At 40.2% G+C, this 10,734-nt stretch overlaps 1 protein-coding gene across 2 annotated transcripts in view; it reads right to left on the reverse strand.

Annotated features, from left to right (window-relative positions):
• The window catches only part of ZSWIM5 (zinc finger SWIM-type containing 5), a 203,558-nt gene extending 196,265 nt beyond the window's left edge, over positions 1 to 7,293 (reverse strand). For both annotated transcript variants that reach the window (XM_049879122.1, XM_049879121.1), the window contains exon 1: positions 6,512 to 7,293. In XM_049879122.1, the coding sequence (XP_049735079.1) occupies positions 6,512 to 7,109 (598 nt within the window). In that variant the 5' untranslated portion in view covers positions 7,110 to 7,293. The remainder of the gene's footprint in view (positions 1 to 6,511) is intronic.
• Positions 7,294 to 10,734: the final 3,441 nt, after the last annotated feature.

Consider the following 10,734-nt stretch of genomic DNA (forward strand, 5'->3'; position numbering starts at 1 on the left):
CATCTTGCAGTGCCACAGAATAAAGGCCTGGAGATCTGCTTCCAAAAAGATTATAGCCAAGATAACCCTATGGAGCAGTTCTACTCAGTAACACGTGGGGTCACCATGAGTTGGAATCAACTTGGCAGCAATGGGTTTGCTTTTTTTGTTTCGTTTTATTTTAGTGTGTATGTAGTAGTATCTCATTGAGACTTAATTTGAATTTCCTTAATGACTGATGATAATAAACACATAAACAACGTTTTTTAAGGCAAGCAAACCACTAGGGAGAAGGGTGCTTCTTTTGACTCAAGCCTGCTTTTTTAAGATGGTAACAATGTTACACTGCTTTGGGTACCACATTCATCACTCTATTATAATGAAAAACAATCATATGACACAAAAACATGTATAAATATAACTTTTCAAAAGCAGGTTTCAGAGAACCCCCTAGAGTCAAGTACCCATTCAAGTTTAAAACCTCCTGCCTACAGAAAGATGGCAACATAATTACAAAGAAGCACTGGTTTTATACCCCAAGGTAGGAAAACAAAGTATTCTGGAAAGATTCCCACCAAAAACAGGATAACAATTATTTACTGAGCCATACACATAACAAGTGATAAAATGAATGAATCAAGAACTATTTAATATACCTACTCCTCACTTGTTGACTATCTCATTAACCCTTATCCTACCTTTTGCATTTATGACAACAGTAAAAAATCTACTATCCATCAATTTTGCACATTAACGATGTACACCTGGCAGTAATCTTTCATGACCAGTGGGGTGTAGTGTGCCCACCTACATTTTTCGCCTCTTGGGTCCAAAGGGACATATGTGTCTCACATAATATTTTATGATCTGATGTGGTCATCCTTCATTTTTGCATAACACTGATTTTTGCGTTATGGGTGTAATAAGCATCAAAGGTATTTTTTTAATCAATGTAACTTTTTAAAAACCAGAAACAGCCTGAAATTAAGCCACAAAGGGTCATTATATCTCCTAGGTTCCAGTCACATAAAAATTAATGAACAGAAATGTCAATACTACACAAGTATAAAAAAGTTATATGAGAATTTACTTACTCATTCAACAAACATTTACTGAGCACAAGTTAGGGTGTATCAAATTACACATTCTAAGTGGGAGAGTAGTTATACTGAAAACTAAAAATTCATCAGTGGGTTATATATAATTATGAAACGTATCATAGAATAATTTAGCATACAATTATATAATGTTAAGGCTAATATTAAAATGAGTTTTATGTCCTTGACATACCAACTTGATGACAGGCTAGAAGTGGTCAAGAAGAACGCTGCCTGTATCAGGAATAAAATGAGCTTATAAATAAATCACAAAGTAGGAAATCCACAAAAGATAATCTGAAATGGATGGTAATCTAATAAAAAAACCTAACGCTAATTCTCATCCATGTTAATTTAGGATCGGAAACAGAGGTTAAGACATGGGTCATATGCTTTTGGGGTTACCCATTTCTAAAGAAGAGTTATAAAAGTTTAAAAAAAAAAAACATAGTAATCTGTTCATCCATACATGTATACTCTGAGCGCTATACTGCATAATCATCATTTTTTACCAAGAGTAATAATAGGTTTAACCTTTAAACAGCCACTTATTTGTCCAAAAAGTCTAACATATATTAAAAAATTAATCAATCATGCAATTAAATTGAAATAATGCATGCCTAATAAAATGAAATGGTAAATTCTAATTTAAGCCATATCCAACAGCTTTAAAAAGTCATTTTTTTTAAGTTTAAAATTAATATGAAACTATTAGGCAACAAGAAATAAGTATGAGAAGCATTTTCAGTATTTCTGCTGTGCATTAATTTATTGACTTATATTTAACACCTTGATTTTTTTTTAAGTTTTATTTTCTAAATTATCATAAAGTAAAAATTGACTAGCTTTTGGTACACAGAGCCTTGGTGGTACAGTGCTTAAGAGCTCAGCTGTTAACCAAAAGGTCGGCAGTTCAAATCCACCAGTCGCTCCTTGTAAACCCTATGGGGCAGTTCTACTCTGTCCTATAGCACCCTATGAGTTGGAATCGACTCAATGGCAACGGAAGTTGGTGTACAGTTCCATACAATTTAACACATGCATAGATTCGTATAGCCAGCACCATAACAGGATATAGTTAATGCCTTGATTTTTAATAGCCACTATTGAAAGCAAAAATAAAAATAAAAATTGCTTCTTACAGGAATAAATTTCCATACCTTTCACTTCAAAATTTAGACTTGTCACTCATACTTCGATATTATATAAAAAGTATTCCTAAAACAGAGATAACTTCTAAAATAAAATCTACTATCTTAGTTAATTCATTATTTTTAAAAGCCGAAGTTCTACCAAAAACATCCGTTGCTATCGAGCTGATTCCAATTCATAACGACCCTACAGAACTGTTCCATAGGGTTTCCAAGGAACAGCTGGTGGATTTGAACTGCCTACTTTTTGGTTAGCAGCAGAACTCTTAAGATTTATTTAAGGCTTTCATTTAAAGAAAACGATAAATAACCATTCTTCACACAAAACAGATGCCCAACACAGAAAATATACATATATTACAGTACTCATACTACTTAATGTTATCAGTTTAGTATGTGCACAAGTCCACATATCTCCCACGTGCTAAAAATTCAGACTTGTGTCTCTCTCTCCCCCTCCCTCTCTTCCTCTCTTTCAGTTTTATAACACTGAGAAGTCCATGCTTAACATTCATTCATTCAACAAACATTTGTTGACTATTAAGATGTGTGGTATATTAGGGTGATAAAGAGTGGGAAGAGCTCATTGTTCAAAAAAAATAAAAAGGCAACTTGATGTAAAACTTGATAAATTTCTACACTAGGAAACAAGTTAACAACTTATCCTTAAAAGGTATGCAATTGAGTTCAGTGCTGGGATATCTTAAATATAAATTAAGTCATTTTCCCCCATATTAAATTTTATTATGATTTTACCTACTCTAACTTATACATGATGCTATAAATCTTTTCAGCTGTAGATATGTTTTGTTCCACCACACAAATATAGATGAAAACAAATTATATCTAAAAATCAACAACTGTAATACTTGTTACTGCTGCATTTCACAAAAGTTATACTATAAAAAAAATTCACAGGCATGTTTACTGATAGTATATAAGTGCTTATAATTATAAACCTATTATTTGATGCTTAAGTTATTAATATCTTCTCGAAATGCACCTTTTTTTTAAATTAACTTTGTAATTACACCTCTTCCACATAAGGTAATACTTAGTATTGTGACTCTAGTCTTGAAGACTGTCCAAGGACAAATTACGTACTTATTTAGAAAATGTTTAGACTAAAAGTAATGGATTTTGTTGAAGTCGCCTATCAGAACTATTTAAGATTTCTGGATAAATATTTATATAATTAAGATATACCAGCACAGAAGACCCCTGCATGCCTTTACCAAATTTTGAAAAATCTATTTTTCCAATTAAATATAATATTTCCATTTTTAAGACTGAAAAACTGCTAATGCTTCTTTTCCTTAAATCGATTCAGATTTCCCTGGGAAGACACAAGCCTCTTTTAAATTTTAACACAGAGAAATTAATTTAAAATATGGTGAATAGCAAAAAAGGGTCAAAACCTTAAAACTATTAGTAAATTATAGTTGTCTCATTCTTATACCATCTGCAGACTATTGAATAAGTATTTTTCACAAGATTTATACTACTGCTATTCCATGGGCTTCTTAAACAGGTTAAAAATGCAGATGCTTAAAATATCTGAACCCTATTACCTTCATAATACTGAGAGATCAGGCTGTAAATCCATTCACAGAGCTTCAAATTTACAGATGTCCATGAAAAGACTAATTTGCAATTTTCTCCTTTTAAAAGGAACAATACTTCTGATTCAGTACTGCCATGTAAAAGAAATGTATCCTTTGAGCATAACAAACCTATAGTTCTCGCATTTGTTTATATCAAGCTGGGAAAGTTTGAGTTCTGAATCAAAATCTGGTATTTTCTACAGAACCTTTCTACAGAGCCTTTCAACCACAATCTATGACTTCTCATTACCAAATTCTACGTGAAAAGCAATCAAAAGTTACAGTATTTAATATACTTACTATTTGAACCAGTAAATTATTTTCCTTCAAAACTTGTTGTGTATTGTGATGTTTATTTAAATCCCCTTATGAATCTTTTCTTTAAGAGGATGTTGTACAAATACCCCAACTTCCCTTCCTTCCTAAAGCATCATCCTTCAATAACTTCCCAGCTCTGAGGTTATAACCAACTATAGCTTGGGAACAGTAAGGAAATACGAAGACTTTTATATTGGTACCACTTAGCAATAAAAAAAGTTTGAAGTTATAAACTGAAGAACATGATTACTACCTTGCTATAAAAAATCAATTTTTCACTCATTTTTTAGTAATACTGTTATAAAACCTATCTCCTTGATTAAGTCACATACAATTTTAATTTTAGGAGATAAGGGGTGAACCTAGTTTTACATATTAAAGGGTGTTTCACGCCAACCTACAGAATTTAAAATGATAGAGAACGGAATACCCTTCTCTTGCATACTCATTAGCATAAATTAAGGTCAGAAAAATATTTAAGATTACACAGATCATGGTTCTCAAATAGCATTATCTAAAAGTATTAATTCATTTTCCTATCTTCGTCTTTGAAAACCAAAGTGAGAAGCAGAGAACAGGCTTTTACGTGTCTTTTCTCTAGGTCACAGAAACTATCATACAAGCACATACAGCTCCATAAACTCTCCAACTATCATATTTTTTTAAATCCTATTTAAACGTGGTCTGGATCACCCATAAAACATGAATTCATTTGGATTTTGACATTACAGTCATTTAAAAAATACATACGTCTTTGAAACTTCTCTCCCTCATTTGCCCCCTCAGAAAACTCTTTCAAACCCATCTCTTACTATAAAACAACCACTACCTTTCCAGCTTAAAATATTTTAAGCAAGAGTCTTAAAGTAAAAGTTAACTCATTTAAACTCACAGAAAAAATACTTTGTAGACTAATGGAGAAATGCCTATATTCATTTTCACATTTTCAATATTTCAGTATTAAAACTGTACACCTTAATTAGTTGTTTATTCAATTCTTTCAAAAATATACACAAAGGACTAATCTTTTTCAAATAAAACTTTCTCAATGCACTGTCACTGTATTCTAGCACAAGACAAACTTACATTTCACATTTGCAAAACAAATTGTGGCATACTGTCATTTTAATAGAAACAGACACAGTGATTCTCGATAAGCAGAGCAGATTATATAAATGCACTACTATTTGAGGAAAAAAAATTTTTAGTATGTTGATTTTATCTGGGAAGAAGAGAACTAAATGGGGTTTGTGTGCATGTGTGTGCGTACATGTTTACCATAATTCTAAAAACAATTTCCCTCCAACTCCTTTCAAAAATTAATGTTCTTCAATAAATATCAGCATATACTGTACAATAAAATGCATAAAAATACAGGTGCACTTACAGACTGCTATAACAATTCAAATAAAAAAAAAAATCAGTGTTTTAATTTTCCATACAGCATGTCAATGTTAAGCAATATCTTTTTCCCTAACCGCTCCACCAATCAGGAGCACTGCATTTACATACTTAATAAGATGAACAAATTGGCTGGAAGCTCCGGAGAAGTAAAAGAAAAATAATTTTTCATTTTCCTACAAAAAAAAAAAAAGCAAATACGAAGACTTGTTAAAACAGAAGCATTTGAAAAACCCAACGTGACCAGCTTTTGATTTACCCCAGTCTGACAAGGAAGACAGACCCCACCCCCACTCCAGATTGTGCGGCTTTTTTTTTTTTTTTGCTTGGGTAGGGGTGTGGAGAAGAGAAGCTGTCACATTTCCGTCTTCGGTTATTGTTAGTCCGCAGCCTGAATTCCCAAGCATCACTGGTCCAGGGAGAGAAAATATTAAAGCAGGCAATTAAAACTGTCTAAAATGCACAATATTTTGTTGTTGCTGTTTTATTTTTTCCAATTTTAAAGTTAATTACACCCAGCTTCAATCAGCTAGGACTACGGATTGCCTTTGACAGCCTGTCCCTCAAACACTCCCTGTAATACTGCTTGCTCCAGATTCATGAACAATCCTCTCCTCTACAAACTTAAATTAGAAAAACGCATTTCCGACATTATGACATCCCCAAAAACATACCTGCCATCCTTTTTTGCCTTTAAAATGGGGAGTGGAGTGAAGAGTAGAAAAAAAGAGACCTATTCGCTCTTCAAACAAAAAGAAAAGAGGGTAGAGGGCAGTGGGGAAACAGTGGCAGTGGACCTGAATGAGATGTTGAGAAAAGTTTTTTATGTGACTTGTTTGTCCTTCCGCAGAGGAACAGGAGTTGGGCAGAAAGCCGGGGTCTCGGCCCAGGGCTCTGGCAGGGAGGAAGCACCTGCAGAAGAGGAGGCCAGGGACCAGAGAGGAGCCGGGCAAACACCTACCGACTTGCAGCACGTTCTCCACGGAGCCGCTGTCCAGCAGATGGATGCCCCGGCGGAAGGGCAGCCCCTCGCCGCTGCCGCCACCGGCCGCGCTGGCTCCTGCGCCCAGTCCCGGGGACGCCCCAACCGCGGCAGCCCCGGGGGCGGGGCCGGCCGGAGCTGCGGCCCCGGGGGGCGGCGGCGGCCCCTCCTCGGCCGGCGAAGTCCCCGCGGCGCCACCAGCAGCGCCAGCGCCGGAGCTACCCCGGTACTGAAAGCTGGAGTACATGCAGATCTCCCGCTCATTCCGCGGGAAGGACCAGTAGACGATGCGGCGCTGCACGGGCTCCGGGATCCGCTCGAAGCGCTCCTCCACCCGCTCGTACGCCCACTTTTCCGCCACTGTCTTGGCGGCGCAGTCCAGCAAGGACTCGGGCTGCAGGTGGGGGCGGGCCCCAGGGGTCAGGCAGCTACCGCCGACGCCCCCTGCCCCGCCGCTGACCGTCCCGGACGAACCGCGAGGGTAGTGAGGCGGCGGGCTGGGCCACGAGCACAGCCGCTTGGCTGGGGAGACCGGCGACGGCGAGAGCAGCTCCTCTCGCTCACCTCCTTCCGCCATTGCTGGGGACTGACTGACTGACTGAGGCTGCGGCGGCGGCAGCACCGGCTGTAGCGGAGACCCCGGCCACGGCCACGCGCCCCGCGCAAGCGCCCAGCAGTGGCGCCGAGGGGGGCGGGGCGACCGAACCCGCGAGCCGGCCGGCCCGAGTGGGGAGCTTGGGCCGGGCGTGTGTGCGCGCCGCGAAGGCCGACGGGGACAGCCTGAGGACAGCGTGAGGCGGCGCGCTGTCCGGGCCGCTGAGAGCGCGAGGAGGGGTGGGGGGAGCGAGCGCGGGCTCGCGGCGCGCGCCGGGCACAGACAGCCCAGAACGCGCGCCGAGCGCTCGCGCCGGGCGGGGGCGGCGGCCAAGGGGCGAGAAGCGCTGGGAAACCTTTCTGGCCCGCGCGCCTCCAAGCCCACCTGCCGCCGGGCGGGAGAGGCATAGACTGTGTGGCTGAGTGAAATGGCGAGGCCGCGAGCCATCCTGGGAGCCCCCTCCGTGAAGTCAAGGGCTTGAGGGGTACAAGGAAAGAGAAAACTCAAAATCAGGCCCCTGCGGCAGACTGACGTGACAGGAGGCTGTCACAGCTGAGCGGAGGATCTGGCAGAAAGATGCTAGGAATACACTAGGGAAAAAAATCGAAAAGTTCAGTGATGAAGACTCCCCTGGCTCCGAGTGATGAAAACTCTCCTCACGCCGTAACAATGTAAGATAAAGTCGGCGGCCCCCTCAGAGCGGGGCGAAATGGCACCGGCCCCTGGCCGGACAATGGGACGCCAAGATCTCATCGCCACGATGGCTGCGCCCTCAGAGGGTTTCCTAGGGTTTAGCACCTTGCATTCTAGGCAACAAAACGCTTTTTATATGTATTTTTGGTAGAATTCTCTGATCCTCTGCCACCAATCAAAATTAGGTCTTTCATGTTTTCCTCATTTGGCTGAGTCTCTTCCTACACGTTTGTGTTGTTGTTGTTTTGTTGTTGTTAGGTGCCGTCGAGTCGGTTCCGACTCATAGCGACCCTATGCACAACAGAACGAAACACTGCCCGGTCCTGAGCCATCCTTATAATCGTTGCTATGCTTGAGCTCATTGTTGCAGCCGCAGTGAAAATCCACCTCCTTGAGTGTCTTCCTCTTTTCCGCTGACCCTGTACTTTGCCAAGCGTGATATCCTTCTCCATGGACTGATCACTTCTGACAACATGTCCAAAGTGTGTAAGACACAGTCTCACCATCCCTGCTTCTAAGGAGCATTCTGGTTGTACTTCTTCCAAGATAGAGTTGTTCGTTCTTTTGGCAGTCCATGGTATATTCAATAATCTTTGCCAACATCACAATTCAAAGGCATCAATTCTTTTTCAGTCTTTCTTATTCATTGTCCACCTTTCACATGCATATGATGGAATCGAAAATACCATGGCTTGGGTCAGGCGCACCTTAGTCTTCAAGGTGACATCCCTGCTTCTCAACACTTTAAAGAGGTCCTCAGCAGCAGATTTACCCAAAGCAATACGTCATTCGATTTCTTGACTGCTGCTTCCATGGCTGTTGATCGTGGATCCAAGTAAAATGAAATCCTTGACGACTTCAATCTCTTCTCCATTTATCATAATGTTGCTCATTGGTCCAGTTGTGAGGATTTTTGTTTTCTTTATGTTGAGGTGCAATCCATACTGAAGGCTGTGGTCTTTGATCTTCATCAGCAAGTCCTTCAAGTCCTCTTCACTTTCAGCAAGCAAGGTTGTGTCATCTGCATAATGCATAATGCAGTTTGTTAATGAGTCTTCCTCCAATCCTGATGTCCAGTTCTTCTTCACATAGTCCAGCTTCTCAGATTATTTGCTCAGCATACAGATTGAATAGGTATGGTGAAGGGATACAACCCTGACGTACACCTTTCCTGACTTTGAACCAGTCAGTATCACCCTGTTCTGCCCCAACAACTGCCTCTCAATCTATGTAAAGGTTCCTCATGAGCACAATTAAGGGTTCTGGAGTTCCCATTTTTCACAACGTTATCCATAACTTGTTATGATCCACACAGTTGAATGCCTTTGCATAGTCAATAAAACACAGGTAAACATCCTTCTGGTATTCTCTGCTTTCAGCCAGGATCCATCTGACATCAGCAATGATATCCCTGGTTCGACATCCTCTTCTGAAACCGGCCTGAATTTCTGGCTGTTCCCTGTTGATATACTGCTGCAGCCGTTTTTGAATGATCTTCAGCAAAATTTTGCTTGTGTGTGATATTAATGATATTGTTCTATAATTTCCACATTCGGTTGGATCACCTTTCTTGGGAATAAGCATAAATATGGATCTCTTCCAGTCAGTTGGCCAGGAAGCTGTCTCCCATATTTCTTGGCATAGACGAGTAAGCACCTCATATAGTCTACTATGCTGGGAATAACAACTTGAAGAGGAATGATGTTGCATTCACCGTCAAAAAGAACATTTCAAGATCTATCCTGAAGTACAACAGTGTCAGTGAGAGGATAATATCCATACGCCTATAAGGAAGACCAGTTAATACGACTATTATTGAAATTTACACACCAACCACTAAGGCCAAAGATGAAGAAATAGAAAATTTTTATCAGCTTCTGAAGTTTGAAATTGATTGAACATGCAATCAGGATGCATTGGTAATTGGAATATGAAAGTTGGAAACAAAGAAGAAGCATCAGTAGTTGGAAAATATGGCCTTGGTGATAGAAACAATGCCAGAAATCAAATTATAGAATTTTACAAGACCAACGACTTCTTCATTGCAAATACCTTCTTTCACCAACATAATGGCAACTATACACATGGACCTCACGAAATGGAACACACAGGAATCAAATTGACTATATCTGTGGAAAGAGATGATGGAAAAGCTCAATATCATCAGCCAGAACAAGGCCAGGGGTCGGCTGTGGAACAGACCATCAATTGCTCATATGCAAGTTCAAGCTGAAACTGAAGAAAAACAGAGCAAGTCCAAGAGAGCCAAAATATGACCTTTAGTATACCCCACCTGAATTTAGAGACCATCTCAAGAATAGATTTGATGCATTGAACACTAGTGACTGAAGACCAGATGAGTTGTGGAATGACATCAAGGACACATACATGAAGAAAGCAAGAGGTCATTGAAAAGACAGGAAAGAAAGAAAAGACCAAGATGGATGTCAGAGGAGAATCTGAAACTTGCCCAGGAATGTGGAGCAGCTAAAGCAAAAGGAAGAAATGATGAAGTAGAGGAACTGCACAGAAGATTTCAAAGGGCGGCTGGAGAAGACAAAGTATTATAACGACATGTACAAAGAGCTGGAGATAGAAAACCAAAAGGGAAGAACACACGCGGCATTTCTCAAGCTGAAAGAAGTGAAGAAAAAATTCAAGCCTCGAGTTGCAATAGTGAAGGATCCTATGGGGAAGGTATTAAATGACACAGGAAGCATCAAAAGAAGATGGAAGGAATACACAGAGTCCTTATACCAAAGAGAATTAGTCAGGGTTCAGCCATTTCTAGAGGTAGCATATGATCAGGAACCAATGGTACTAAAGGAAGAAGTCCAAGCTGTTCTGAAGGCATTGGCGAAAAACAAGGCTCCAGGAATTGACGGAGTATCAATTGAGATGTTTCACATTTATG

Source organism: Elephas maximus, chromosome 3, assembly GCF_024166365.1.
Source record: "Elephas maximus indicus isolate mEleMax1 chromosome 3, mEleMax1 primary haplotype, whole genome shotgun sequence".
NCBI classification, from domain to species: Eukaryota; Metazoa; Chordata; class Mammalia; order Proboscidea; family Elephantidae; genus Elephas; species Elephas maximus.